Source organism: Passer domesticus, chromosome 7, assembly GCF_036417665.1.
Source record: "Passer domesticus isolate bPasDom1 chromosome 7, bPasDom1.hap1, whole genome shotgun sequence".
NCBI lineage: Eukaryota > Metazoa > Chordata > Aves > Passeriformes > Passeridae > Passer > Passer domesticus.
In genome coordinates, this window is record NC_087480.1 from 54,634,481 (window position 1) to 54,662,115 (window position 27,635).

General features: G+C 42.8%; 1 protein-coding gene and 1 long non-coding RNA gene across 2 annotated transcripts in view; one reads left to right on the forward strand and one right to left on the reverse strand.

Annotated features, from left to right (window-relative positions):
• Positions 1-27,635, reverse strand: part of TRABD2B (TraB domain containing 2B) — a 260,426-nt gene that overhangs the window by 24,400 nt on the left and 208,391 nt on the right. The window contains exon 5 of the mRNA XM_064428795.1: positions 16,390-16,480. Coding sequence (XP_064284865.1) covers positions 16,390-16,480 — 91 coding nt within the window. The remainder of the gene's footprint in view (positions 1-16,389; positions 16,481-27,635) is intronic.
• LOC135305304 (uncharacterized) lies at positions 7,551-16,442 on the forward strand. The gene is made up of 4 exons (XR_010366523.1): positions 7,551-8,161; positions 9,002-9,187; positions 9,521-9,950; positions 15,723-16,442. It is a non-coding gene; the product is annotated as an uncharacterized LOC135305304 (long non-coding RNA).

The following is a 27,635-nucleotide window of genomic DNA, read 5'->3' on the forward strand; positions in this document are numbered from 1 at the left end:
AATATATTATTTTTATAATTCCCAGGCCTAAAACTGCACAGGTCAGGCAGGGCAGACCCCAGCAACGCCTCTGCCCCTGATCTGCCAGAGTAACACCATCAGTGTTTGGACTGAGTCCCATCAACCCTCCCCATGGGCTTCTACAGGGCCAGGGAGGGACTTGCCCTTGCTGTATGCCTGTGCTGATGATACACATCATCCAGACAACAAAATCATCAACCTCACTTTTTTCAGCAATCTTGCGGTAACATCTCGGTTCCCTCAGATATGTGCAGAATCTTCTGAAATCCCAGTCTGCCAATTTGTTATTTGCATCCTGACCTTGCAGCACGAGCAATGGAAAAGTTTTGCTCAGAAGACTGCCATGCTTTGCACAGGCTTCCAAGCACAGCAACATCACTGAGGTTTTCTTGCTTCAGTTCTCAGAACTGTCAGACAAGGGGAGATTTTGTTTCATCGAGAGAGAAGCTGCGGTGATAGCAAGGAATGTGCGATGTAGCAGCTTCATCCTCATGCCACTGTTCCTGGGATGCAGCCGGCTGACGGCCAGACAGCGAGTTAAAAGCATTTTATTGCAGATGGATTCTCATAAATTCCAGTTGGGGTGTCTTTGTGAAGGCAGGAATTCGCCAGCCCCTCGCACACACCCTCGCTCCCCTCGCCACAGGCCACGGAGACATCTGCTCCTGGCTCTGCCTTCCCTACGCATCTCTCTGAGACAGTCAGGCACACCACAACATGGGCACCACAATGTCCTGTCCCACAAAAGGTTTTGCTTTTCTCCCCCTCTTCCACACTAGGATGAAGCTCAGACTTCCAAAGCTCTTGGGAGAGAAGCAAACAAAAGAACAGAAAAGCAGGCTGAAATCCTAACCCACCCCAGCACTGCTCACAGGGCCTCTTTCCAGTGATGGGAAGTGTGGATTGGGAGCACAGACTCACATAACCAGGTGACACCATGGACATAATGTTCTTCAAGATGAAAAGCATAAATATATTTTACTGCAAAAGAGAGTAACTGCAAAGCAGAGATCAGAGAGTTAGAGTCTCTCCTTACTTAAACTTTATCTGAGCTGCTTCAGGCTAAGTGCTGTAAATTACTCAGGATGAATTGGGCTCAAGAGACAGCAAAAGAGAAATCCCTGATTACTCCCGTGAAATCCCTGATTATTCACTCACCTGATCAGCTTAATTATAATGAGGTTATTTTATTTAGGATGTAGTTGCCTTAGGCCTGTACACTAAAGTTTAAACTTCTTAACAGAATTTGGAAACAAAGTTGTTTTTTCATTTTTTTGCACCATAGTCAACTACATCTCATGAGCACTTAAATTAGGTTAAGTAGTTAAATTAGATTACAGTCCACCCCAAACTTGGATGTGCTCTGAATCCATGTCAGACTATTTCTCTGGGAAGAATCACTGTTGCTCAAGAACTGTAACCTTAGTTTGAAAGCAAATTTAGTCCTCAGTATACACACGTATATACATGTACAACTCTGTGCATAAATGAAATGAAAAGTTTGTCATGTGAAGATATTCACATGGACTGTAACGTTTTCATTCCCACTTTGACAAATTATAAAGTAAGAGGAATAAGTAAAATTTTTGTTATCTGTTCTGTTTCATTAGAAGTAGAGTTGGTCTAAGGCACAGGAGAAGAAATGCAAGCTCTCTGCACTTGAGAGGCTGAATTTGCTGAAAAAAAAGAGGGCAGCTGTAACATTTGTAACGTGTCATTTCCACATTTTCATGTGAATTCTTTCAGAAAACTCAAAATGTTTCATTTCAGCATTTTCTGAACAAAGCTTCTAATTTTTTTAGTCTTCTGTTTTCAAAGACTTACATGCTACAAACTGCCCTTTTTTGTTCAGGGATTGATCTCAATTAAAAAGAAAAACCCAACTAATACATAAAAATGACAAAACCCAACAAAACCCAATTCCTGCCTTCAAAAGCATCCTCAAAATGTTCCATTTCAAATTGCTCTGAACTTATTTTCCCTTCTTGATTTTTTGGTTCAGTTCTTGAACTGAATAATCCTTTGTTTATGAATCTTTCATGGAAACTCTGAGAGCTGCACGCTCCAGCCCCAGAGGATGGGCTGTGCCCTCAGAGGAAGGATGGGTTGACCCTCCAGTCTTGTTTCCATTTTCCACATAAATAGCAAATAAGACCCTTCTCTGCTCATGGTACACAAGCCCCACCTCAGGCTCTATTCCCTAAATCTCCACAGTCTTAGAACCACCAAACCAATTTAGTGCTAAGCTATTTCTGCCTGGGTAGTTCAGTTTAAGCAAAATATTCACAATATAGACACTTCTGGTGCCTTGCTGTCTTATGGAAGTGGTACTTAAAGCTCCTTGGATAAAATCCCTATCCCATAGGTCCAGATGGGCTTTTTCCTGCTCAGGCATCCTGGTTCAGCGGGAGCACAGAGATATGCAGCTGTCCTGGGGCACCAGGAAGTCTCCTTCACAGAGGAGAGAGAGGCCTTCCCATTCAAATTACAACTCTGTATGTCCTTGCAGCACCCAAAGGCTTGCTGCATGAAGTTAACTAAAATGTTTTTTTGTCTTATGATAAAATTTTGACTGCTAAGTTTGCAATGAATTTTAAGAAGTTAACTGACAAAAAAAAAAAAGACCCCAAAAAACAACAATCAAATTGGCTGCTTGATTTGAGTCCATAGTAGAATTACAGCTAATATACAACTGTTTGTACCTTGCTCATTTACAATCCAAATTGAGTTCTGTTCTCAGATTGTCTCCACTGGGAATTAGTTTCCCTTCTTTGCTGGATCCTCCAGAGAGAACATCTATCTGCAGAAGCCCATATTCTCTATCATATCTTAAATATAAAAACTCTATAGAGACACAGCTGAGCAAGGCTTAGCTTGAGGGGCTACAACATTTTCACTGACTTCAGACTGAAACTAAGGGCATATTATTCACTGTTTGCCTGGTGCTGTTTCCTACACTTCCCTCTGATGCTCTGGAAGTTGAGTCCTGGCTGAAGTGAGGCACTGGGTGCATCACAGATCTGTGCAAGAACAGCAACTTGTGTTCCTGAAGTACCTTGCTCAGTTGAGGCTCTTACAATTGTAAGACACAGATAATGTGGGCTCCTAAGTAGCTGCTATCACCAGAAGGAGAGAGACACAGACCACTTAAATCTGGCAGCAGGCATAAGTGTGGAACCAAAGAGCCATAAGAAGACCATGTCTGCAAGAGACTCCACATTTCTGCGACACTAAATCCACCTTTCTTCTCTGTAGCCAACACTGCAAAACATCTGATCTGCTCAGCCATTGATGGCTGCTGAGCTAAAAAAAGGAACACAGAGACACTCTGACTTTCTCCAAAATGTTGTTAGAGCCCATTGGCCTTGCCCGTATCACAGTGCCTGAGTGTTTCCAAGAAAAGAACAAGATAGTTGTCAGAATCTGTATTCAGGCCACACTTCAGCCTGTCTGCAGGCATTTTCACTGCACAGCAATGGACAGAGCCCTCAAAACGTGATGAAGGCAGAAGAGTTCTCCCTCCAAACCCCACCTGGTTTAATGTCTAATGCTGTTCTGTCACCTCTAATGCCAATGGACTTCACATAACGTCTCTCTATGTATTAGCCTCATGTCACAGAGGGCTCCCTCTCTGTATCAAGAAATGCTGATGGAACTGCTTGTATCAAATGCTCCTTTCTGTCTGACAAAGCCATCCTTCCCAAAATTCTTCATTAACAAAGCATGCACATTGCTGCTGAAACCTAACGGCAGAAAAGAAGGTTTTATGAGTTTGCTAATTGAAACTTACGAGACCAGACCTTGAATATCCAGGATGCATCTGAGGCCATAGGAGAGACTGATTTTTAATGAACTCAGGTAAATCTCACTGTCTAGTTACAAAGAACAGGCTCCAGGTCTCCCTTCCTTCAAACAGGAAAACTTGAACTGACCCCAGAAAATATCTCTCCTTCACTGAAATGTCTATGATTATTATTTTTATTGGTGCACTTAAGAATCCCAGAATTAAATTATGCAGGATCATTATTTTTATTGGTACACTTACAAATCCCAGAATTAAATTACACCGTCATTAAAGAGCTCCATCTCAGCAAGCTGACAGGCAAAGGGTGTGAGACAATGACAAACCGAACAAAGGTGACAGCCCCTGCAGCCTCCCTCCCTAACTCTGTTGGAGACCTCATTGCACAGGAGCTCTATGTGGCTCACCTACCTTTATTATACATGCAAATTTGTTTGTTTGTTTGCCTTGAAATGCTTTATCTAAGTGCCAGTTGTCTGAGGGGCATCACAGCTGAGTACTTGTAGCACTGCCTAGCTATGGAAAAACATGTAATATAACAAGTGTAACAGACATCAGAGACTCGACAGAACTATGCCTGACATCTGGCACAGGTTCCAGCAGTCATGTTAGCTTCTTATCACTACACAAAGCTGAACACTGAGAGTGACCAAACCAGGACTTCTCATGAGGTGGTGCTGTAATACAGCTCAAACTGCAGGAAAGTCAATGCTGTTGAAATAATGCCCACGTGAGATGTTTTAATTAAAACTGCAGGATGACTCCTCTGGCTCTCTCTCTGCAATGAGACTGAGTGCTTGGGGCTGCCCCACAAGCCTGTCAATTCTGAATAGAAGGGGAGGCTCCTCTGTCCCTCTGTTGCCTTCCTTTTCTAGTAAGAATTCATCTGACAGGCAGTCAGAACTGAATATCCCAAGTAGCATACAGATCAAAAAAGGATAAAGATCAAAAAAGAGTGTATGCCCTAATTTAAGTGAAAATAAGCGTGATGGAGTCAGGCTTCATGAGGAAAGCCTTTTTCTATACACCACAGTTGAACCTATAGGACTCCTAGACCTCATCAGGTCTGTTGTTCGCAGACTGACCAGGGCTTCTTGGAAAGGCAGGAAAGGTAAAGAAGGAAGCAAGTGGAACAGTGCACCCCAGTAGTGAAAGAAAGAAAAAAAATCAGTCTCCAGATACATCACCTCATTTAAACCACTTCTGGTTGTCTGTGGATTTCAATTGATGCCTTTCTCTGACATGAGTCATTCAGCAATGACTGCAATCAGTATGAATGCTTAAATACATAGAAATTGCCCTAAATTCATGGCTGCATTTGTGAAACAAACAAATGAAACCCTTGTTACCTCTGCTTTCTTTCAAGTCTATGTCCTTTCTCCTTAAGGGAAATGTTTCTAAAATTGCCTCAGCGATTTAAAACCTCAGTGCCTGGTAAATGTCAGTGCAAGCTGCAATCCCCACCTAAAACTTAATCTACATACAAATTTGATACAAGTGCAAAATCACCATTTAACATTAGCAAGAAACCCCATTCCTCTAGGGAAGAAAGATGATTCCTTTGTCACAAACTCAAAGCAAGGTTTGTTTTGATAAAAAGGTGGCAAAAAGTGAATCTGTATCTACTGCATTCACTGACTGTAGGTCAACAAGTGGAACCACATGCTGCTTGTGGGAAAAGGTCTTCAGCCTAAGGGCACCATGGAGGAAGGATGGAGGCACGCTGCAAAACAAAACTGGAGTCAGGTCCTTCAGACCTCCCAGGACAAGAGAAAGCAGAGTGAGAACCACCCATGGACTTGGACCAAGCCACCACCAGTATTATCCCAAGGTGTTATACAGCCTTGGTTCTTAGCATGCCGATTTCAAAAATTAGCTTTTTCTCTCCAAAGTTCATGGAGGGACTTCTGGATCTTCCTTGTGATGGAATATGATGCCTTGACTCTGTGGGTGTCAGGAATAATTCCTTAAAATTACTTAAAATGCCACAAATGCAGGCAATGTTTCAACCTAAACCCTCTACAGCAGCAGAGATTTACTGCTCTCTTTGTGGAATCACAGAATTGTTTAGGTTGGAAAAGACCTTTGAGATTATTGAGTCCAACTATTAACCCAGCACAGCAATGTTCACCTCTAAACCATGTCCCCAAGTGCCACATGTACATGCCCTTTAAATCCCTTTAGGGATGGTGACTCTACCACTTCCCTGGTATGCTGTTCCAATGCATGGCAACCTCTTCTGTGAAGAAATTTTTCCTAATATCCAATCTAAACCTCCCTGGCACAACTTGAGGTCCTTTCTTGTTCTCCTACTGCTTGTTGTTTGGGATAACAGACCAACTCTCACCTCAGTAAAACCCTTTCAGGTAGCTGTAGAAAGCGATAAGTTCCCCCCTGAGCCTCCTCTTCTCTAGGCTAAACAACTCCAGTGAGTTTATTTCCAGCGATGTTTTCTTTCCCTTTCAGAAATCAGGAGAAGACAATACCACAAAAGTATTTGAGATCCATGTTTATCCACTGTGGATTGGGATTTACATTCCAGGGGTATAATGAACCCAGAGACACAAAGATGTGGGCGCAAAACATTATTAAATCCTTGAAGATTATCCCAGTTTCACTCAATAATGGAACCTTTCCTTAATGACTCTGGCATGGATATAAACTATAGCCTTTAACAGAGCTCAATGCCAACAGAAACCAGCAACTCTGCCGAGGCTTTATAGTTTTTCTTCAGTGGAGGGGAAAAGTGTTTATCTGGGAAGTGTTTCACATCACGGACAATAGGAAACTGTTCAGCTTTCCACAAATAGGTTGGTGTGCAACTTCCAAGCACTCTCCAAGGAAAACTTTGGAACGCTAGCCACGTCTTTCCAGCAAGGATTTAATGTAAAGTAGGTAATGCCCCACATCCTTCATCCTGATTTATTCCTGCCTCATCCTTGTTTCCAAGTGCTGTGCTCACTTCAAACACAACATGAGGCTCATCTCTGAACGTGCACTTTGATCACTGGGGACTCCAGATTGGTAACGGCCCTTCAAACATAAACAGGGATGGGCTGTCCCGACAGAGGAATTTCTGGGACTGCCTTCATTTTTGCATGAGTAATTTGGAAATGCGAAGCTGGGGTCATATGACAGCAGATGCAAATCTAGTTGCCAGACAGGGCACTGGGTACTAAAGCACTTGGAGCCTGTCTATGACTTTGCTGCTGAAGTGCTACAGGTCAGCAGGAAAATGTTACTATTCCTGAGCTGGAAATCAATGGAGAAAGACTTCAGTGTGCTCTTTCTCACAAATGAGAGCACCAAATTGGGTCTTTTCCTCTGCAAGCTGCCACCAACAGAGAGGGGCACTATGGAATTGTGAGTTGCTCTGATGTCCCATAAAGCAGTAAGAACAGACAATATCTCAAATTTAGTCCTTCTGTCAACTCTGGCTCCCACTAGGACCAAATGTTTTCTTGCTGAAGTGACAACCAATTGTTTTCTTGCTGAAGTGACAAAAGTTACTAACATGGTGGGTGTAAATTTACAATTAATTCTTGTTGCTGATAAAAAGTTCTGTACTATGGGCAGACAGATGGGCATAGCTGGGTCCATAGTGGCCATGAGGAGCTGAATCTTCCAGGTGCTTCTCCTGAGCAACAAGAGCCTCAGACAGTGGCAGAAGATCCAGGTTTCAGAAGCAGAACAACTGCATCACGTGTAGCTGTCCACCTAAGCAAGAGGTCAGTGCACAGGTGCATACAGTTCAGTTTCTGCCAGACACTCCCTGTGCCCCAAACTTTCCAAATTTGCACCTATCAATCCCAAAACTGGATTACTGTGGTGGTGTGTTCTCAGCAATAACAACTGCAAGAAACTGTCTTTATTCTGGAAGTTCTTCCACCATATCACTTGACAGCAATTGTACCTCCATCCATCTACAGCATCTGATCCATTTTTCCTCCCTCCTGTTTCTGTTCACAGGTCCATTTTTCATTCTTCCTGGAATGTAGAGCATTTGGGAGTATGGGTGGGAAACCAAAATCTTTCAACACTCACTAATAGAAATTTTTTTTATTAATTAACTTTGTGGGAAGAAAAGACAGAGAACTGATCTTCTGCTCTGAAATCATGAATCACTGTGGAAGAGAAAACATGTCCTCTGAGGTACCTGAGGCCACTTCAGACAGAATGAGTGACTGAGCTGCTTCCTTGGAAAGTCCTGAGTCATCAAACACAGCAGTTTAATCCCCAGGAAATGGGAAACACATTGGCATGATGTTCACTTGCATGGAGCATGAGGTCCAGAGAAGGGTGAAACTCCTAAGACTTTGGAGATCAGTTTAGCTTGAGGTAGGATTTTAAAACCTAAATGCTTCTCTGAAGTATATCTGATCTGGATCTGGGTACTGTATTCTCAACACATGATTTCCTGGATGAATTAAACTCTTTACAAACTTTACAGATTGCATATGAATTTACTTTGACTTCTCATAAAAATGATTCAATGATCATGACACAAAAATGCATTCTGGCTTCTAAGGCATTTACTGTGACAAGTGCTTTATAAATTTACCATCTTTAATTTACTGCTGTAAGAACTTATTCCTTTTGGCATTCCTGCTCCTTCTACTAGCACCTAACTAGGCCAGGAGGGGCTGACATACATGGATCTCAGCCTGACTCTTCACCATATTCTCCCAAAGGGACACCCACACAGTCATTCAGGAACCAAAGCTGGGTTGTGGCCAGCATGAAGTCACCTGGTGTGGCTGAGATACCATGAGTTATTAAAAGTGAGACTATTTAGCATCAAAATGGGCAAGAAATTACACAAAATCATCCCACCCTCATATGTACATTAGAGTGACTTTCTACTTGTGGGGGCAATTCAAAAAGGTTTCAGTAAATTTCACAGCTTGCCACAAAAAGATCCACCCACAGGGAGTCATTTGGTCATGCTGTCACATCATAGTGTTCTGGAGGGCTTCTAAGCCCATTTGAAGTCCAAAGAATGTCCTTATGAGCACCTGATCACTAATGAAAGATGAAATGCATACTTCTCAGCAAAATTCTCTGTAGTACACTGTATCTTTGACTGTTTTTTTCTAAGGAACTGTTATTGAAGGAACCTTAGGTAAAAGTGTCAGTGAGAAAAGTCATTGACTTCCTTTCTTTCTGTTCCTTTTTTAGGAACTTATGCATTGTAAAGAGCTTCCTGAAAGCTAAATTACTATACTCATGCTGAATCAAGCAGCTCTATCGATTGCAGCACAGCCCACAGACCTCTTGCTGAAGGAAAAGAAGTCAGCTCTGGATGTGGAAAAGCTCTCTGTCCTAATGTGTGAGGTCTCTTTGCCTGACAACGTGATAGTGAAGGTAAGGGAAGTCGGCACTGCAAAGACAGAGTGACAGCAAACAGACCACAAACTTCCTCAGATAAACGACATCTTTCCAAGCACACAATACCACTTGATACCTTTGTGCCCCTTGAGCTGTTACAAAGTGCAGCTGCACTTCAGCCCAGATTGATGTCACCCGGGTGGAGGCCATCAATCCACAGGACAAGTGCAGGCTGAAAACACAAACAAAGTCACACAACCTCACTGTTTCAATACAGTGATGGGGAGATGATGGTGCAGTTTTTCCAAAGGCTTAAATGAGCTTAGTGACACATCTCACAGAAAGACTAACCATCTAAAACTTGATTAGCCACCTAAAACCAGCCAGACACCTCCTGCAAGCGAGCTGGGCCAGTTGTCTGAAGATGCCCATGAGCACTGCTCTGGAAAAGCCAGTCTTTTTACTTGGACTATAGAAGGCATCTGCACAACTGTGTGAACATACTCTGAGTTTTCCACCAGTTCCCTCATGGCTCCTCACAACCGAAGATGGGAGAGGATCAGCAACCATCTCATATTAACAATAACCTCTAAAAAAGCTACTGGCACTGATGGAAGCCAACAACTTCAGCGCAAGTTGGATCAGCTTTATCTCTAATAACTATAAACCAAAATTTTCATCTCATACTCATGACCTGAGGTGAAAAGATCTGCGTTAGAGTTGGCTAGAAGCAGAAAAAGGATGAAAAATCAGCTTCTCCTGTGGAAACAAGAACGCTGAAATTTGGCTAGGAAATAAGGTAAGAACTAACTCTGAACTTTTGAAGTCTCCAAGGCTCTGTAAGTTTACTATTAGAGAGTTTATGGAGTATGAGATACAGATCTCCTAAAACTGATAGGCTGCAGATCAGCAAAAAACCCTAGAAACCTTAGCACTGGCTTCAGGACAGCTCAGCAAGCAAGCTGCCCTGGAGCAAAAAGAAGCAAGCCCAGGTTTCTCCAGAGGCCCCCTTCCCAAGGAACAGAATTATATGGAATATGAAACAATTTTTTCAAAAGAAACCAGAAATTTTACTGTGGATAAAATCTGATTATACAGCAAAGTGAATGTCCCACTGGGAGAACTAGTCAAGCATGAAATTCCTGAGAAGTTCTGTTCTGTATTCTTACTCCAACACCATGGACTATCTTGTTCTTTCCCAGACTTTTTTTTTTGTGGCAAGTTGCTAAATTCCATTCTCTCAGAAGGTGTTCAGTGTCTAAAGGTGGCCTAAAGGACACGCAGAGACACTGTCCCTAAGTAATGTGTTGCTCAGGAAGTGACAGGATAATTAAATTTCTATGGCTGAGAATTTGTAAATTGACTTTGCTTCTCTACCATGTTTTGGAGACCTTCTTCCATGTTTTTCCCCCTAAGAGTTACTTTGGCTGGCTTAGGCTTTGTGGCTGTAAGGTAGACACAGTGACAATTAAATTGCAAAGGAGGATATTTTAAAGGCACACAGGAACATGAAAATGTAATGTGCCTATTTTCATGGCTAAGTATTTTAAGCAATGAATAGTCATATTCTCCAATGTTAGATGAGGCAATAAATTCACCAATGCATGCAGATGAACCCCATTTAATCCCTATGCACCTCTTACTGTAAATTATGCTGTCAGAGAACCCCCCTAAATAATGAATTCACTTTTCTTCTCAGGGAGGGGATGGGAGTATGATCCTCAGGCTCAGATCGAGTGAAAGATCCAAAGGTTTACAAGAGGTTTAAGAAGAACTGCCACATCCCAAAAGGGAGATTATTCCACTCACATAAAAAAAAGGGTGCATTTTTCCCTGTATCAGAAGAGATGGGATCCAGAGTCTACCTTTCTCAGTTCTTTTTTTCTCAATTAATTTGGTTATTTCCAATTAAAGTGTCACAGCTCTTGTAGTATTTTTTCCCACTTGCATATTTTCTAAATGAACTTCTACTTACTTCACACCAACTTTAAAATTCTCCCTAACACATCCCAAATATTAAGAGCTATGCAGTGTGGAGCAACCCTGACCAGCAGGCACCAGAAAGCTGGAGCTCTGTAGGCATCCCAAGGAACTTGGCAAGTACTGGGAGATTCCTGAGAGTTATGAGGGCATCTGTAATTTTCTGAGATCTCCTAAACTGGGTTTACCAAACTGGGGCTGAGGGAAATGTCATGTCAAACATTTTTCCCAATTCTGTCCATCACCTTGAGAGGATTTGGAATCTTGATGGAGTGAAATGGCTGCATCACTGTGTGGAGGGCGTGTGCTTTCAGCCCACGGGGAAGGAGAGAGCATTCCCTGGGGAGCAGAGACTTTCACCCTGAGACAACGATGAGGAGCAGAGCCAGGGCCACACCTGTAGGATGCTATTGAGAAGGGAGGGAGGAAGCTCTTTGCTTCAGACAGAAGGACAGGAGTAAGTTACAACAGCAAAGACACATTGCTTCAACTGGGACAGGAAGTGCAAACAGAAAGAGCAAGGGTAATTAATCTGTCCAGCAGAGCTCTGAGAGTTTACAATAAACTCTCAAACTTTCAGATAAGCAGACATAAAAACTTGTGCAGAATTCTTTGATTCATCCTGAATTCCCTGATTCTGAAAGAAGGCAGCACTGATCCCATCCTTGGAGAGAGCCTGATAAAAATGAGCACTGCTGCATGTTCTTCTGGCCAAGAGGATGGTGTGCAGCACATCAGGGCTTGGCACATGGCAAAAGGTCAGAGCTGATTCTGAGAACCCAGCAACAGTAGAGTCATCATGGACACAGGTGCTTCCTGGATTGATCTTGCAGTTTGGCTGTTTCCAGTTAAATGTGAAGCAGCTGTGGCCTTTTATCTACTCAAGCCACTGGAATCCATCTAAGGGGGGACTTTCTCCCATCTCCTCCTCTCTCCCAAGCCCAAGCATGCAGCTCTGTTTTCTGAAGACAGAGAGGAGCAGGGACAGCCAGTTGGCAGAACTCCACAAAAACCCCCCAACAAAACAAACTTGCCTTTCTTATCTCATGGCAAAGCAATGAGATATTGATTCAGTCACTAATTTTCCAATGCCTGTATCTGGGGACAAGGATGACAGCCAGCAAAACAAGAAGCAAATATGAACACTGCTGAAGGCTGTCACGCAAACAGATTCAGGACACTTCCCTCAGGCAACAAAATGAACAAATTAAGCCAATGTGAGAATAAGTTCTCAAGTGTTTATGGCATTGTTCTGCATGATGAATAGAACAGGGATTCTTTTACAGAAAGGGATTGAGCTTTACAGAAGGTGTTTTCAATAGTCAGCTTGGTGGAATTCTGGAAGAGGCACAGGAAGGTCAACACTGGGCCATCAGGCAGATCAACAGGAGGAGCCAGAAGATTTCAGAAATCCAGTCAGTAAGAGTTCCCAAATAGCTCCACACCAGCTAAATATACTTTATATAAACTTTTCTTTGCTAGTTCACTGATTCTGGAGCCATCAGACCCCTCTATGTCTTGGCTATCTCTTCCAGCCAGACAAGATCTCACTATATTTTTCCCCACTACCTTAGGAAAGGGAGGATTTGGCTCAAATTTGTGCTTGTCACTAGACAACAGAAATGTGAGACTCTAGGTATTCAGTTTGGTTGGCTTAAAGAGCAGCCATTTCACAACCCAAGCTTAGCATTTTGGACAGAGGAAGCCAACAATCTTCTGGCTTTACCCAGCCAATATGCAACTGAAAGCATAAACAGGTTTGGTCTTTGTCCTCTTTCACACTTCCCAAGGCTTTTCTTTTTCTGATACATAGGAACAGTGCTAGTTATTTTCTACAAAAGGGATTCTCTTGTCCTTTCTAAAACCAAAATGGATAGCAGAATTTAAATATATCAGACTATACTCCACCTATTTATGGTAATGCTGCTGAATTATTATTGAACAAGAAAGATCAGACTACTAATCATGTCAATAATAGTAATAATCATACTGTTTTGGGAACAGAGAGATTAAAGAAAATGACCATTTGCTTTTTTGGCAAAACAGTACTGGTAGTAAGGAGGACATAGCATGAGTGTTTCACTGAAGTTACTTTCATATAATGGGGCTTCTTACTTAACCTGAGAAAAATTGTCCTGCAAATCACTGTCAAGGAATCATTGATATTAATCCAAAATCACCCTCAAATTCAATCTGATATACTTTCAAACATTCCTATGTGCCAGCTCAAACTGTTCCTCTTCATTCTTCTGCATAAAGTCTGTCCACAACACTTTTTTTGAATTCCCTTTGCTAAAACATAAGCATGCAGCTGCTTCAGTTTTTTTTCCCAGCCCTTGCATTTTTTCCATGTGCTGTCCACCCCCCAAACTCCACATTAGAATCCAGCTGATCTTCCTTGAACACTATCCAATTTTTCAATTGTCAATGCCAGAATGCAATGAAGTGGGCTTGACTCCCTTATACAACTTATTTGGAAGTAAAGCAGAAACGTCACTTTTGGGCTTGAGCACAAAGAAATACCTCTTCATGTATGGCTCCACAAGAATCAAGATGAAAACACCTGCACCTCTGCAACCTCTGTAACCCGCAAAACAATTTCTGATTGCAAGCAGCTCAAAATTTGTTGAGCCTCTATTTGTTTATTCGATGTATATATTTTGTTACTACAGTCACTATAGCAAAATGGTTCCTCTTCTGGGCCTTTCAATTGTGTTTATTAAATCTTTTTAAAAGGAAAGAGAAGAGTAAAAAAAAGAAGGCTAGACAAAAATGCAAGGTTCCTCAAGACTCTCAATTACAGCAACATGACAATATAACATAAACACAAACAACACAATAACTATTAAGTTGTCGTGCTATTGCGATGCTGTACTCTGTTTGGCTAGACTGCCTTTTGGAGCTCACCCAGAAATCATAAAATACAAGCTATTCCATAAAAAAAAGAGACAAAATGGCTTGCAGCAGCCTCCTCATTTCTAAGGGGGAGCCCCAAGCACTTCTGATAGCTACAGTCCCAGTTACAGAAAAATGACAATACAGTCCCTGATGTGCAGTTTTGAAAGTCTTTTTTTCTTCTAAAGCTGTTCCTTGTGAATATATTTAAATGCTCTTTATTCACAATTTCTATAGTTTTCTGCACCTCGAGTAATTCAGTCTAGTGGCAACTCTGGACTTTTTTGCCATGCAATTTATTTTTCTTTCTTTATTCTCGTCTAGAACTGGCAGATCTACCTTATCATCAGACCACAGGAAAACTCACAGAGCATCTAATCCTTATGGGGGGGCAAACCATGTGTTCTCTCTTGACTCCACCCAGTATTCCTGCACAACCATTTACACTTTAATGAAGTTTTGTATGTTCAGTGTTCAGAGCAGACCCTGCTGGAATAAAGGTTCTAGTCCAGGCAAACCTGCCCAACATGAAAGTTACAGAACAGAACAGAACAAAAGTTACGCAGTGTGGGACCATTCAGCTGAGGACACACACATTGATCTAGGCAGAGTCCAAACCCTCTTGCTTTCACGGGCATTTCCCCCAGGAATTGAGAATTTTAGGGAAGACATCATGAACAGGAGACACTGCCGCCAAGGTAGGGGAATGTGCACATAGAGGTGCCCCACTCTGCAAATAAGTCAACATTAAGCACTGGCTATGAGTCAAGTTTCCTGCCCCATCCTTTATTTCAAGTCTGTGATGATGTGTACAGACATAGCCTAACACCAGAGAGCAGAGACTATTCTTGGACTTCTCTCACACTACTGCATCTTTAGTTCTTCTCAAAGGCTTGCAGCAGCCAATAAATTAATAGTTTCACAATTTCCAGTTGAAACACTTTTCATGGGAAGATGATACTTTGAACTAAATGAAAATTGCTGAAGAAAGTGTCTGCTTCCCTGAGTGGAAAATTTCTTTGTCAGAAGCCTAGGAATGGTACACCTTGGCTGTTCTGCTTTAGTTTGCTTGGTTTTTCTGTTTTGCTTTTTTTTTTTTTGGTTGGTTTTAGTAAAAAAAATTCCAGCTCCAGACTGCTATAGTGTTTACTGCTCTTCCCTGCACCATGTTGACTTTTCTAGCCCTGCCAAAGTGCTTCTTAAATCTCTTCTGAATATATGCTCTTACTGGTGGTGTTTAACAGCCTTTTCTTCCTCTTTCCCCCATTGTTATTTAAGACGATGCTTTTATGGCTCAACAGACTCCAAGAAGCATTTTGGATAAATGCTCTGTCAAAGAACACTTATGTACAGTTGAGCCATATTATATTCTATATGAATCACTGCGGATGTTTCCCAAACAAGGTTAGATCAGCCAGATTTTCCAACTAGATTACACACAGCTTTTTCAGACATGGTCTACTACCTCTGCCATTAATCCTCCTCACTGAGACTCACCTCGGTTTTGGACCATGTCATGCCTGCCCACCAGGGACAGGAGCATGCTGCTAACACTTTCTCCTAATGAGGATAACAATCCTATGACAGAGTAGCCTTGGCCAAATTTTATCTGCAGAATGTAGGGGAAAGGCTGATTTTGCAAAGCTAGATGGTCTCTTACCAGCCCTCACGGTTTTGTTGTCTGTGATTTCTTCAGACAGAGACCTCATTTAAATGGCCAGGAAAAAGAAAATCTGCAGGATGAAGGAAGTCTGTTTCACCAGCTAAGGACAATTTTGTGCCATGTTTTATTTTACACTAATGAAGATTGCCAAGAGCCTATTGATCAGTCCTTCTTCCCTGCTTTACCTGACCAGATATATGGAGACGCTCAGGGAATACTGAATTGCTCTCTACCTGCCCAACACATTTTCAATGATGCCTCTGCTACATTAAATGTGGTCCTTCAGGAAAAAACTGAAATTCCACCTGAAGAACAGCAGCCTGACACAGAGGTCTGCAATGGAGAAGCAACGAAAACCCCACGGAGAGCGAAAGGAAAAACAGCTCTGAGGGAAAATGAGCTGAATGAAATGTTTCTTTAAAGAAACCATGGCACTTCTGAGCTGGTATAATGAAGCAGCTGTGATATAAATAATGTCCCCAAGTGGAAAAAACCCACAAAAACACCAGCCATTCAGGCTCCATATGTTTCCAAACTCACACAATGGATGCTTTACAATGCACTTTTTGTCTGGAAATTGGGTGGGAAAGGGAGGTTCCTCACCCACCTCCTATACTAATGCAATAATCTTGCTTAGTCACAGAAAAAGGGAGAGAAAAAAGGAGAGAAAGTGATTAATATACTGTGGGCAGCTGCTTACTTTCCAATTGGTTGTCCAGGAGGGGTGTGCTCCACTTCAAATCCTGCTTGTCTCAGTACATCAATCACAGTGTTGTTACCCAGGAAGTGACCTAAAATACAGGTAGAAAATAGCACTGTCAATCAAACTACTACTCTCACTCACTTGAGTTTCTCCTGTTGGAACAGCAGCTTTGGGAATCAAGGGTACCAAAAACTAGACCAGAGGGACAGCATACAGCCCAAACACTTTCTTTTCCCATCTCATTTATCCTTCCCTCCCCTCACATGGCCAAGGGACTGGGTGTATAATAGGAACCTAGATGGATTGCTAGTCTTGCCTTGCACTGTGACCATTTTTAGGATGCACACTGATTAAATAAATTTCCAACATGGAGATCAGAATGACCCTGCAGTGGCAAAAGGATATTTTGAGGGCTTTGATGTTTGAAATGGAACAACTTACAACCCTGACCATCACTGCTCATGAACATCTGCTAATGAAGAGACTCAAGCTGCTGTAATGCATGTTTAGCACTTGTCTGACTGAAACCACAGTGATTCAGGAACTGCCTCATCAGCCATTCAGCCACCTGCACAGTGGGGCTGGGAGGAGCTGGGACGGTAACCTTATCTCTCCCAAAACATGAAGATTTAGTCCTGTAATTCAGGGCTCTTTGTTAGAAGTGTAAAGGTCACATTCCTATTCACAGAAGTAACAAGGAGCTCAGTAAGTATTGCAGTGTGTACAGGCCTTGAAAGAGTTTACTTAAGGGGGTGCCATATACTTGAAATCTGAACCAAATCCCACCGGAGTCAATGGGAGCCCTCAGAGGGCTTTGGGCACAGACTCAATAAGAGAGTGTAATCCAGCCAAAGCTTTCAAATTATTGTCAGAGTCCCACACTGTTTGCAGGATGGGTTGGATATATAAAGTAAGGGAGCAAAAAGTCCACAAACAGATTTATTAAAATCCACATGGCACTGCAATCTGTCTCCAACTACAGCCATGAGTGACATGGAGGAAGAACAGAACAATTCTCCTCCATTATATCCATTAACTCCCAGCTCTGCAGGGCTGGGTGACCCCCATTTACACCCAGGTCATTGCACCTCACTGCCAGCTCTGAACAGACCAATTCACCAGGAATGTGCCCAAGCCTCCACGTGCCTGTGGCATCCTGGAGAAGGGAGTTCCACTATGCTGTGGGGTGTAAGAACACACTCTGGTTTGCTGCTGCTGCTTGGAGAGCATGTGCTTGCCTGAAGCACAGTGAAAGTGTTTGCAGGAGATGTTTTTGACTGCCTGGCTCCACAGCAGAACCAAATGGTTTGCACTGAAAAAACCAAGGCAGGCAAGAGGTGCCTGAGCCCCGCTCCGAGGAGACCGCCATGCAAGGAGAGCTGGTGCAGCCACCAGCAGAGTCACCCCTGTGATTCTTCACCCATCCTGCACAAAGTCCTGATGAATTTGAGAGCATTCATCCCCCAGGATCTGCTCAGCCTGCATCCCTCTGCTCCCTCTGCCAACCAGGGCGCTAACTCGCCTCAGTTGTTGGAACGATGTAGCTGTATGGCTTTGAGTGCAACTTGCAAGCACTGGTAAGAGCTTTTAGCCAAAAGACATTTCTTTAAATGATTAAACGTACATTTGCAGAGCCCTAGTGTGTTCCAGGATTCCTCCACTTCCTTTTAAGAAAACTCAAAATTTGATTTTCCCCTTTCTAACTCACTTATAACAAAAGCCAAAGCAGCAAAGAACAGTCCCAAAAATGTGTTATACACCCTCAGAGATTCAAGAAATGAGACATTTGTGAATGATTAACTGGATTTGATCATATCCTGTTTTTTTATGCAGTGGCCAAAGCAAACAAAGGTCCCTATTCTGTCACTGGCAAAGTGACACTGAGGAGCCAAAATCAAAGGTATCAGAGTCCGAGACGTTTCCGAGTCCACTTTATTTTCCCTGAGCCAGAATCTTAAATGCCAAAAGATTTCTTAATGTAAATAATTGTCCTGAATCCAGCAAATCTTTGACAAGATGACAGCATAAGAGAAACCATTTTAACTCTTTTAAACTCAGGGAAAAAAGTAACTATGCAAAAGCTCTGACTCCTCATCCACACAGTGGTAGATCTGTCAACAATGGCAGCTCTTCAGTAGAGCCTGCAAGTCCCTTCAAGTGATGGATGAAGACCAAAAGATGACACTTCCTGGACTTCCCATTCCTGCCCTCTGTGTGGATACCATGCTGAAAGCTGCCAGCTGCTGGGACTGGTGATCTGCTGGGCAGCATGGCAACAGGGATTGTTCTTCTAATTTTGCCTTTCCTAACTAGAAGGAATGCCAGCTTCCATTAAAAAACCCTCAACTTCAGATTCACAAATAAATTAAAATCTTAATTACAAATATCCATGCAAACATCACAGTTATTTCATTGTACATTCACAATCCAACACATACTAAAATATTTTCAATGCTCCAGTTCAACCAAGAGAACAGAAATAAAAAGAAATAAAAAAATCAAAACCAAAATCCAACTTTGAGCTGGCCCTCAAATAATTCTCCATTCCACATACGTCAACAGAGCCCAAAACTTTAACAACTACTAGGAGATGGCATGAGCAAGTCTTTGCAAAACTTAATCTTTAGACTCTGCTTAAAATTTACCTGCTTGTATTATCCCATGTACATCCGGGTAAGTTATCACCCATCTCATCACCAGCTTGCCCTGTAAATGCATCCTCTCCACCTGATTGAAGATTTCTGACTTCTATTTGTCTTAACTTCTCTCTCCAGTCAGAATTCACATATCAAGGTTGTTTTTGTATCCACCTGTTCATTTTACATCATGGTAATGCTGTTGTAGCCAACTCATGCACACCACAAGCAACCTGAAATCATGTTCTCCTTTAGTGACTGAAAACATGAAGTTTTGCATGCTCCGACCAGGAGTCACAGACATTTGCCAACAGTGATCCATGTTATCCCATGGCAAGGACTTCTTCAGGATTAGAGACGTGGAAGAGGAAGGTTTAAGGAAAAAGGTGGCACTGGAGAGGTCCAGTGTAGGTAGGTAACATGAAACATGAAAGGTTAAAAAATCCCTGGAAGAATTTTCTTGACCTGCCTCCTGTTACGAAGTCCATCATAATTATCCTTTCCAGTTTTAAAATCCAGGAAAATCTTCTATGTGCGAAATATCTTGCATAAAATAACTCTCCCTAGTCACCCAAAACTTGAGATAAGGACTCACTTGTTATATATTAACAACAGAATACTCACTTGTTATATATTAACAACAGAATACTCTGACAGCCTATGTGATGAAAACAAAATAACCTGCATATTAGAGACAATTAGGCTCAGCATCAGTGAAAAACATCAGATTACTGCCTCTGGCTGCTCATATGTGCAAACAGAGTATGCAGTAACTGTCATATTCTTTATAAAATCAGTGGATTTAATTTTTTATAGACATGAAGTAAATGAGCTTCATATATATGTGTGTGTGTGTGTGTGTGTGTGTGTATGCATGTATGCTTCTGCTTAAATATTTTAAAAATTTCTCTTCCTGGCCTGGGAAAAACCTCAAGAGTGTATAACTACTAAAAATTTAGTGCATCTAGAGATATATCAGACAGGTTAGAGAGGCAAGGGAATGATCTTGCATTTCCATCACTATTCCCTCTTCAGTCTAAACCTGAATAAACCATTCCTACAGTATTAACCAAATTTATCTTGACAGCTGATGAAAAGTGGATCCGAGGGGTCAGAACATCAGCTGCCTTGGGAAATCCATGGAAGTGGAAAAGGAGAGAAAGCAGACATAAAAGATTTTCTACATAGGGACCTGAAGAGAAAGTCTGTACTTGGGCATGGAAATATGCAAAGCAGCCACCCCTAACAGTTTAAGATTAAAAATGCCCAGGTGTGGATGCAATTCTTCCACCCTCTGAGGATAAGGAGATACTCATGGGATTTGCTTGAGGACAAGACCCAATGCTAAACACAGTAATTTTGTAGTTTGAACACTAACACAAACACAGTGCAATGGTCAGTGTGGCTGTTGCACTTAAGAGGGGGTTTCTTACTAAATTTGATGAGGCCAAGATTATTCTCCTTTCACTCACATTTTGTTTTTTCGAGACAAGGATCTGGAGACAGTGGAGGAACACATTATACAGCATGGCTGCTAACATTAATCACAGATCTTCCATTTCTGGTTTGCTTTTTTATTTTTAATTGGACTACAGAAAGCAGATCCATGTAATGTGTTTCCTTATCTCCCCACAGTTTCATTTTTCACTGGAAGAAAGAAAGAATAAACCATCAATTAGGGTTTTTTTAAACTAAAAAACATGTAAAAAATATGTGAAATACACGTGGTTTCCTTAAAGCACGTCCATGCACAAACACACTGCTGAAAGAATGCACTTTCTTCCTTTCTTAGTGGAATATCCTGAGGCAGAGAGAAAGACACTTCTCAGCCAACTCCTGACAGCCATGTATTTTCTAATTGACCACATAAACTAAAGCTCTCCTTTTCCATTTCAGACATCCTAGTGACCCTCATCAATAACCTAAGCATCAGGTTGCATCCCTCAAAAGTTACATGAACTTGGGTGTTCCTACACAGAAAAATTATAACCACGTTTTGATGACAGAAGCAGAAAAAATGTTTTTAAGCAAATGTTATATACTTTATCTAGGTTTAGAGATCTACTACAAATTACTTTGTCTATTCTTTTTGCAATTCTTTGTTCCATGGCTTAGAAGGATAACGGGGTACAAAGGAGCAGGAGATAATTCCCTCACAAAGGACCTCCATTGCCAGAGCCTTTGAAGTTGTGCTAAAAAAGCCTTGCTAGCCATTAGCTGACACACAGCAGAAATCTGAACTGTTTCCATGCACACTACAAGCAGAGCTATTTTCTGCACAATTAGTCATAAAAAGGGCCAATGTAAACTGTGTCGGGAGGTCTCAATTCTTTACATTCTCCACGCAGTGAATCAGACATTATGTATAACGTTTTGTTGCCATTTAGACCTTGGGCTGCTCTGCAATCAGGAGGCGGCAGCCTCTATTCCTCCTTCTCCCTCGATGCTGATTCTCAAGCCCCTTGGCAGCACCGCAGTGTTTATGGTAGGAAGGCTTCGCAAGAATTAGTGTAGGGAAAAAGGCAAAGGGCTGAGAGCTGCCCCTTCACAGTCAGGGTAAATACTTTGTGGTCCCTTTGCCTGCTGCCTCTAAAACTGCATCTCCATTCCTCTTATTCTACAATGGTCAAAGCTCAGTATTTTGGAAGCTGAAAGATGAATTTGTCAAGGTGCGGCTGTAGTAAGGAGCTACAGCAAACACTCCAGGCAATGACTTTTATTTGAACTTGATGATTTCTCCACTATAGCATCCTAGTCTGACCCAGAGGTCTCTGGTAACAGCAGGAATTTAGTGGGAACAACATGCCATCCCACATTACTCTCTTTGGACATGACACAGGTTCCAGAGACCCATGGTGGCGAATCAGTGTTGTGGATAAACCCTCCACATTTTTAATTCCCTTTCACTCCTTGTCCAACGTATTTCTTTGCTAATGAATAACATGCTTTAAAAATTGGAGGTTCTTCAGCATTCCTCATGATGACCCTCACTGCCAGACAATTGCCGCTCTTTGTTCTTGAACCACTTCCTTAAAATCTCACTCTAGTGGTAAGGATGGTCTCGAAAAAGTATCTTGAACGCACTTTGACAAGAAGCCAATGCTGGATTTGAGCAGATATTGCTTTTGCAAGTTGTATCTAGATGCACCTGAAGGATTCCCCCAGCCTGAGTAACCCTCTGATGTGAAGTGTCTTATCAAGGAATGACATCAGGTAATGGATTAGGTGGGTGATCTGCATCTAGGCATGAGTATGATGTCAGGACAGCCTGAATATTTGGATTTTAAAGTTTACTGATAATATGAACGAAACTGATGCTTGTGGGGATCTAACAGGGGAAGGAATTTTCCCGAAATGGCTTGAAGGAACCCAGCCTAGCTCAGTTAGTATGAAATGTGAGCCATACCACACCAGAGGATGAGACATGCAGCCCTACCACACCAGACTAGATGTAACAAAAGCTTCCTAGAGGCTGGTGTTCAGGTTTGAATCAAGAGCTCTGTGGGTTTTCCAAAGAGAAAGGGACTATCAAAGGCCCCACCTTCCAGAAAAGTCTGTCACCCCAGGTTGCTGGCTTTTGCTCTGCTTCAGGACACGCTTTTGCACTTGGAAATTGCAGCATTATGCAAAAAGCTGTGAAGGAGAGCTGGAGATGCAGGGAATGAGCTTTCCTCTTCCCCTATTTGGCAGGAGTGTCCAAGCCCAAAGCATGCCTTAAAAATTACTTTGCACAAGCCACGTGCAATGGTCCTGTAAAGCAGGCTTTCATCATAGACTCCTTACATCATGCCACCCATTCTCCAAGCAGATGGAGAAATCATTTTTCCTCTCGTTTGATGTTGTTATTCTATGCAGTTGTGAGGAACTGACTCATAGCCACTTTTGGACAGTCACAGGAACCAGAGCAATAACACATAAGAAGCCAAAGCGTGCAGCATTTCCAACGTCCAGCAATCCTCCCATGGGCTCCCCTTCATTCTTTTCTTGCATGTAATCACCTCTCTTCCCTCTCACCCGAGTGCACTTAGAGAACAAGCTCTGGAGAAAGGCCACACCGTAGCCAGAGGGAGAATGGAGAGATGAGGGGCCAAAAGTTGAGGGGGTTATTCCAGATTGACGCCAGGCTAATAGAGCACAGATTTGTGTGTCCCTGGGGTGTCTCGGAGATCTGCAGTGCAATTCTATACTTGGAGCATCTCAATCTGAAGGACAGACAGATTCCCACAGACTTCTATTTCCTTGCTGCCCCCAAGTATAATAAACTCCCCCAATGTCTCTCCATTTCTGATCTTCCTTTCTGAGCAGCCCTTCTGTTAAGGGTATGGAGCTATTGTTGAGGTACTCACATTCACACCATGGAAATCCTTCTCCAGAAGCACCCTGCAGTGCAATGCACACTCCTCAACAGAGGGACAGAGTTTACCAGTTTGGAGCTGGCTCCTTGCTAGTACAGCCCTCTGTTTCCAGTTTCAATGCACTGCCATAATGTGAGCTCAGCAACTCAGTTCTCTGCTGTCTTCGAAGTCTTGGAGCACTTTCCCTAGCAGACTTGCCCTAAACATATGTGGTAAACAATAAAATGATTTTTCTGGGGAGGAAAAAAAAAAGCTCCATTTTCTTCCAAGTCCAAACCAGCTGTTTCACTTGGGTTCAGAAAAACAACACAGGCAAGAGCTAAAGTGAGGTCACCTCCTAAGAATCTCCTCTGAAGCAGCAGTTTGTAGCTGCTTCAGACATTTCCAAATGAAGTGACTGGTCTGTGCTAGTGAGTCTCACTGGAGAGGATGGCACCTCCACAGAGCAATTAATTCCAACATCTCAAACTCTAGGTTTGGGAAGAACATGAGCTCTCTGTGCAAGTCTTTTTCCATTGACCATGTGAGCTTAAGGAGCTCCTTTAGCCTCAGTCTCTATCAGGCATGGTGACCCACCAAGCCACCCTGCTATTGCCCAGAAGCTCCTGAGCACGGCACACAGCCCGTCCTTCTTCCCCATCATTCCCTTTCCTGTCCTGTCCCCCACCTCTCTTGTCATGCCAGAGTTTGCACGGTACAGGGAGCTGTGTTGATTGGGGCTTGGGTTGATTATAGGGCCACTTGGGGTATTTCATATTCTTGCTTCACTTATGTGGCATTAGAGGAGTTTTCCACAGAGAGAAGGTCCAACACAGGATGACAATTTCAGCATATATTCTTAAAGAAAACACAGGATCCCTTGAGAGTCAAACAACAAAGCCTGAGTATTTGAAGAGTTTATTCTGTAAAATGTATTGGTTGTGTTTGCTGGTACAAGCTGCATCAACTTACCAGGGAAAAAAATATGGAGGAGGAAAATTATTTCAGCAGGGCTGAAACAGAAGTTTGATTGACTTTGTCCCCCGGTTTTACTATGAGCAAAGGCAGGGCTTACTCAGTCTGAGATACTGCATGGAGAATGGTTATTGGCATTTTCCCCTTTAGCAGAATGCCACGGCTAGATGTGATTTTATTTTTTCATTGTTTTTGGTTTATTTTATTTTTTTAAGGTGCATGCTCCTCACTGAACTATATTGTTGGGAATATACCTTTCTACACAAGGGTGTGACTGGAGGTGTCCCTCCATGGGACCCTCCCCAATGGACAAGGTCAATGTACAAAAACTTGGAACTTCACCATCCCTAACACTGCAGTAGAAGAAAAGGAGATGAGTGTGAGGAAAATCTTAGAGAAAACCCAGCATCTCTAAGAGTCTTCCAGGGTGCTGGAGGCATCTCTGGGACCATCAGATGCCCCAAGTGCAGGCAGTCTGGTGTGAAATGCACTCTATTAACATTCTCTGCCAGCTGCCACCAATGCCTCAAGCAATGAGGAAACTGGTGAGGAAATGCAGCCTCTTTTTGCACCCAAGGTGCCTTATTAGTGCATGCACAGCCTTGCTGAAGTAGGCACCCCTCTCCCACCTGAACCACAGTTATCAGCTCTTTCCACGGAAGCTGCTGCCGGCCCCTGGACAGCCAGTGCAGGGCAAGCAGCCTCTGAGAAAAGTGTTTCATATCCCATTGCAAATCCCCTGAGCCATCCCCAAACAGTCTGGAATGCACATGGACCTGCTTGCCAAAGCCAGGCACAGCTCAGGGTAGGGGGGAGAAACTAGATTCCCTAGCTTCTGCCGTCTTTGCAAAGGTGGTAACTGTGAACACAGCACTAAAACACCTCAAGGACTTGGTGGAGGCAGAGCTCAGGGCAACTTCAGGCCTTGGAAAGGTCCTCAGCCAGGAAGACAGTTTTTTGCAAGCAGAGTATCTCACTGAACTTGTGAAGGCATCTCTAAGGCCCAGCAAGGACCAGACCATGTGGGACCTCATCTGCTTCCAGCACACAGCCAGTGTTATGAAATGCAGCACCTTTGCTTGACTTTGACAAAGGCTCCTAGCAGGTAATAAGGATGAGGGCCATGGTCTGTCTGCAGGCTCAGGAGTGAGATGACTCTTGAGTCCATCCTTTTTTGGCCTCATGGATGCATTTGACTCCTACAATATACTGTGTCCACAATGTAATCAAGGCTGGTGTGAAACTGAACTTCACTGTGTTTGCTTTGAACCTGCTTCTCCCAGTTCCTCTAGTTTGCACAAGGCAGCTCTAAACTGAATTAAACAGAACTTTATTCTGCTCTAGTGTGAGATCAAACCATTCCAGGAAAGTTATTTGGGGGCAATGTCTGCCGAATCTGCAAAACTTATTCAAAAGACTACAAGATGAGCTGTCATTTTCTGTTTGAAAAGCAGTTTGAAAACCACAAATCAAAGCTCCCAGTTGGCAGGACACGGATCCTTGCTTGTTCTTTCTGGTTTTGACCTCTCAGTCAATTATTCTACAGACTACACTGCTTTCTTCATCTATTCCAGGAGCCCCTTCCTGGTGGTTTATTTGGATTGTGGATGTCTCATAAGTGAAAAACATGGTGATGCCTTAGCATCAAACAAAACAGAGTGATTCCTCAGCAAATTGCCAGCCCCCTGGAGTTAATGGACACAGGACAAAACTCCTTGCTGGAGCAGAGTATTAATGCTTTCTATCCCATGGACATAGAAAAACAGAAACCATTTCACCAGACTCTTTTTAAAAAGAAAACTGCTCAAGGAAACCAAAACTGAGCTTCCTTACTCAGGATTTTCTTTATCTATAAAAAAACTTCACATTGTTAAGACTGACTGTGGTTCGTTCTTTTCACAGAAAAATCCAGCTGGCCACTGGATGTCACTGTTGTTGCAGAAAAACACCCCTAAAAGTTCACAAATGCGGCTGCGAATAAGGTGAGGTGTCACCCCAACCTGGAAATGGCCTTTTCTTCCAGGTTAATTAGTGCAGCACTGGTGGCATCTGGAGGCTGCCCAGCCAGTGCAACACCTGGAGGCAGGATGGTCTCCATCAGCAGCTGAGGGCAAGTCCTCCAGGGAGCTCATGGACCCTGATTCACCTGTGCCCAGGTATGCGTCCCCTCCTCCTGCTTGATGCCCTCTGCTTTTGCTGAGACATCCCTGCTGAGCACAAGAGATATGACCTGGTCTCCAGTTTGGACTCAACCCTTTCTCTTCTGCCATGCAGAGGAGCACACCGCAGCAGGCATGATTCCAAGCCTGTCCTTGATCATGGATTAAAGGCAATTACACGTAGTGCTGCTCTGTGGTTTGAGCTGGCGCTGCTCTAAAGGCAGCTTGGTGCAGCTGCACGACTTGCAAGGCTTGAGCTAATTGCTCCATCAAAAACTGCTCTCTGCTATGTCGATCATTTGCCACCTCACAAGCTACACCAGCCATCTCCAAATCCATTCAACCACACAGCTGAAACCTGCCTTAAAAGACCATCCTCAGCCTTATAATTCAGCTAAGGATTCCTTTGCAGCACCATAATGCCAGTGCAGGCAAGGGGCTTTTTCAAGGAGTGCTTTGAGGCCCTAGGCTGAGGTCCTTCCCACAGAGGGAAAGCAGGAGAAATAAGACCCAAGAGTCCACAGAATGCTCTCAGACTGTGGTGAGATGATGCTTCTGTGGCATTCCAGGAGGTGTAAACTCGGACTTGTTTCCCACCTTACACTCCACGCCCAAGGCTTACTGCTTGATTCATGCCTGTCCTGACATTGGGAAGTAAACCCCCAAAACAGGGCAGATCACACCAACAAACTCTTGCCTCTGAGGAGAAAAGGAAGGCGGAAACACACTATAGATATTTGTGAAGCTGCTGAATATGGTATTACAAGACCCTATTACAGATCTCTTCCAATACCACATGAGATACATGTGGTGTTGGAAGAGATCTGGAGCATCTACATCTGGAGCTCTGTCTCCTTGGAAATGCAAAGCATGCCAAAGGTGTGGAATAATATAAAACTGGGCTAGAAAGTACCCATTTTAATGCATCTAAATGTCATAAACCAGGATCAACTCTGCCTGGGTATGATGGATCAGATCAGCTTTGACACTAAGGATGTTGGTATAAATTAGAATAAGAACTTCCAGAGGACACTGACACCATTAGGAGAGTCCATGGCCGTGTATTTTCTTAATTATTTTTTATTTCTTTAAAAGCAAAACTGAAGAAAGAAATGCTTTGTGAAGGACAGACAGTCCTT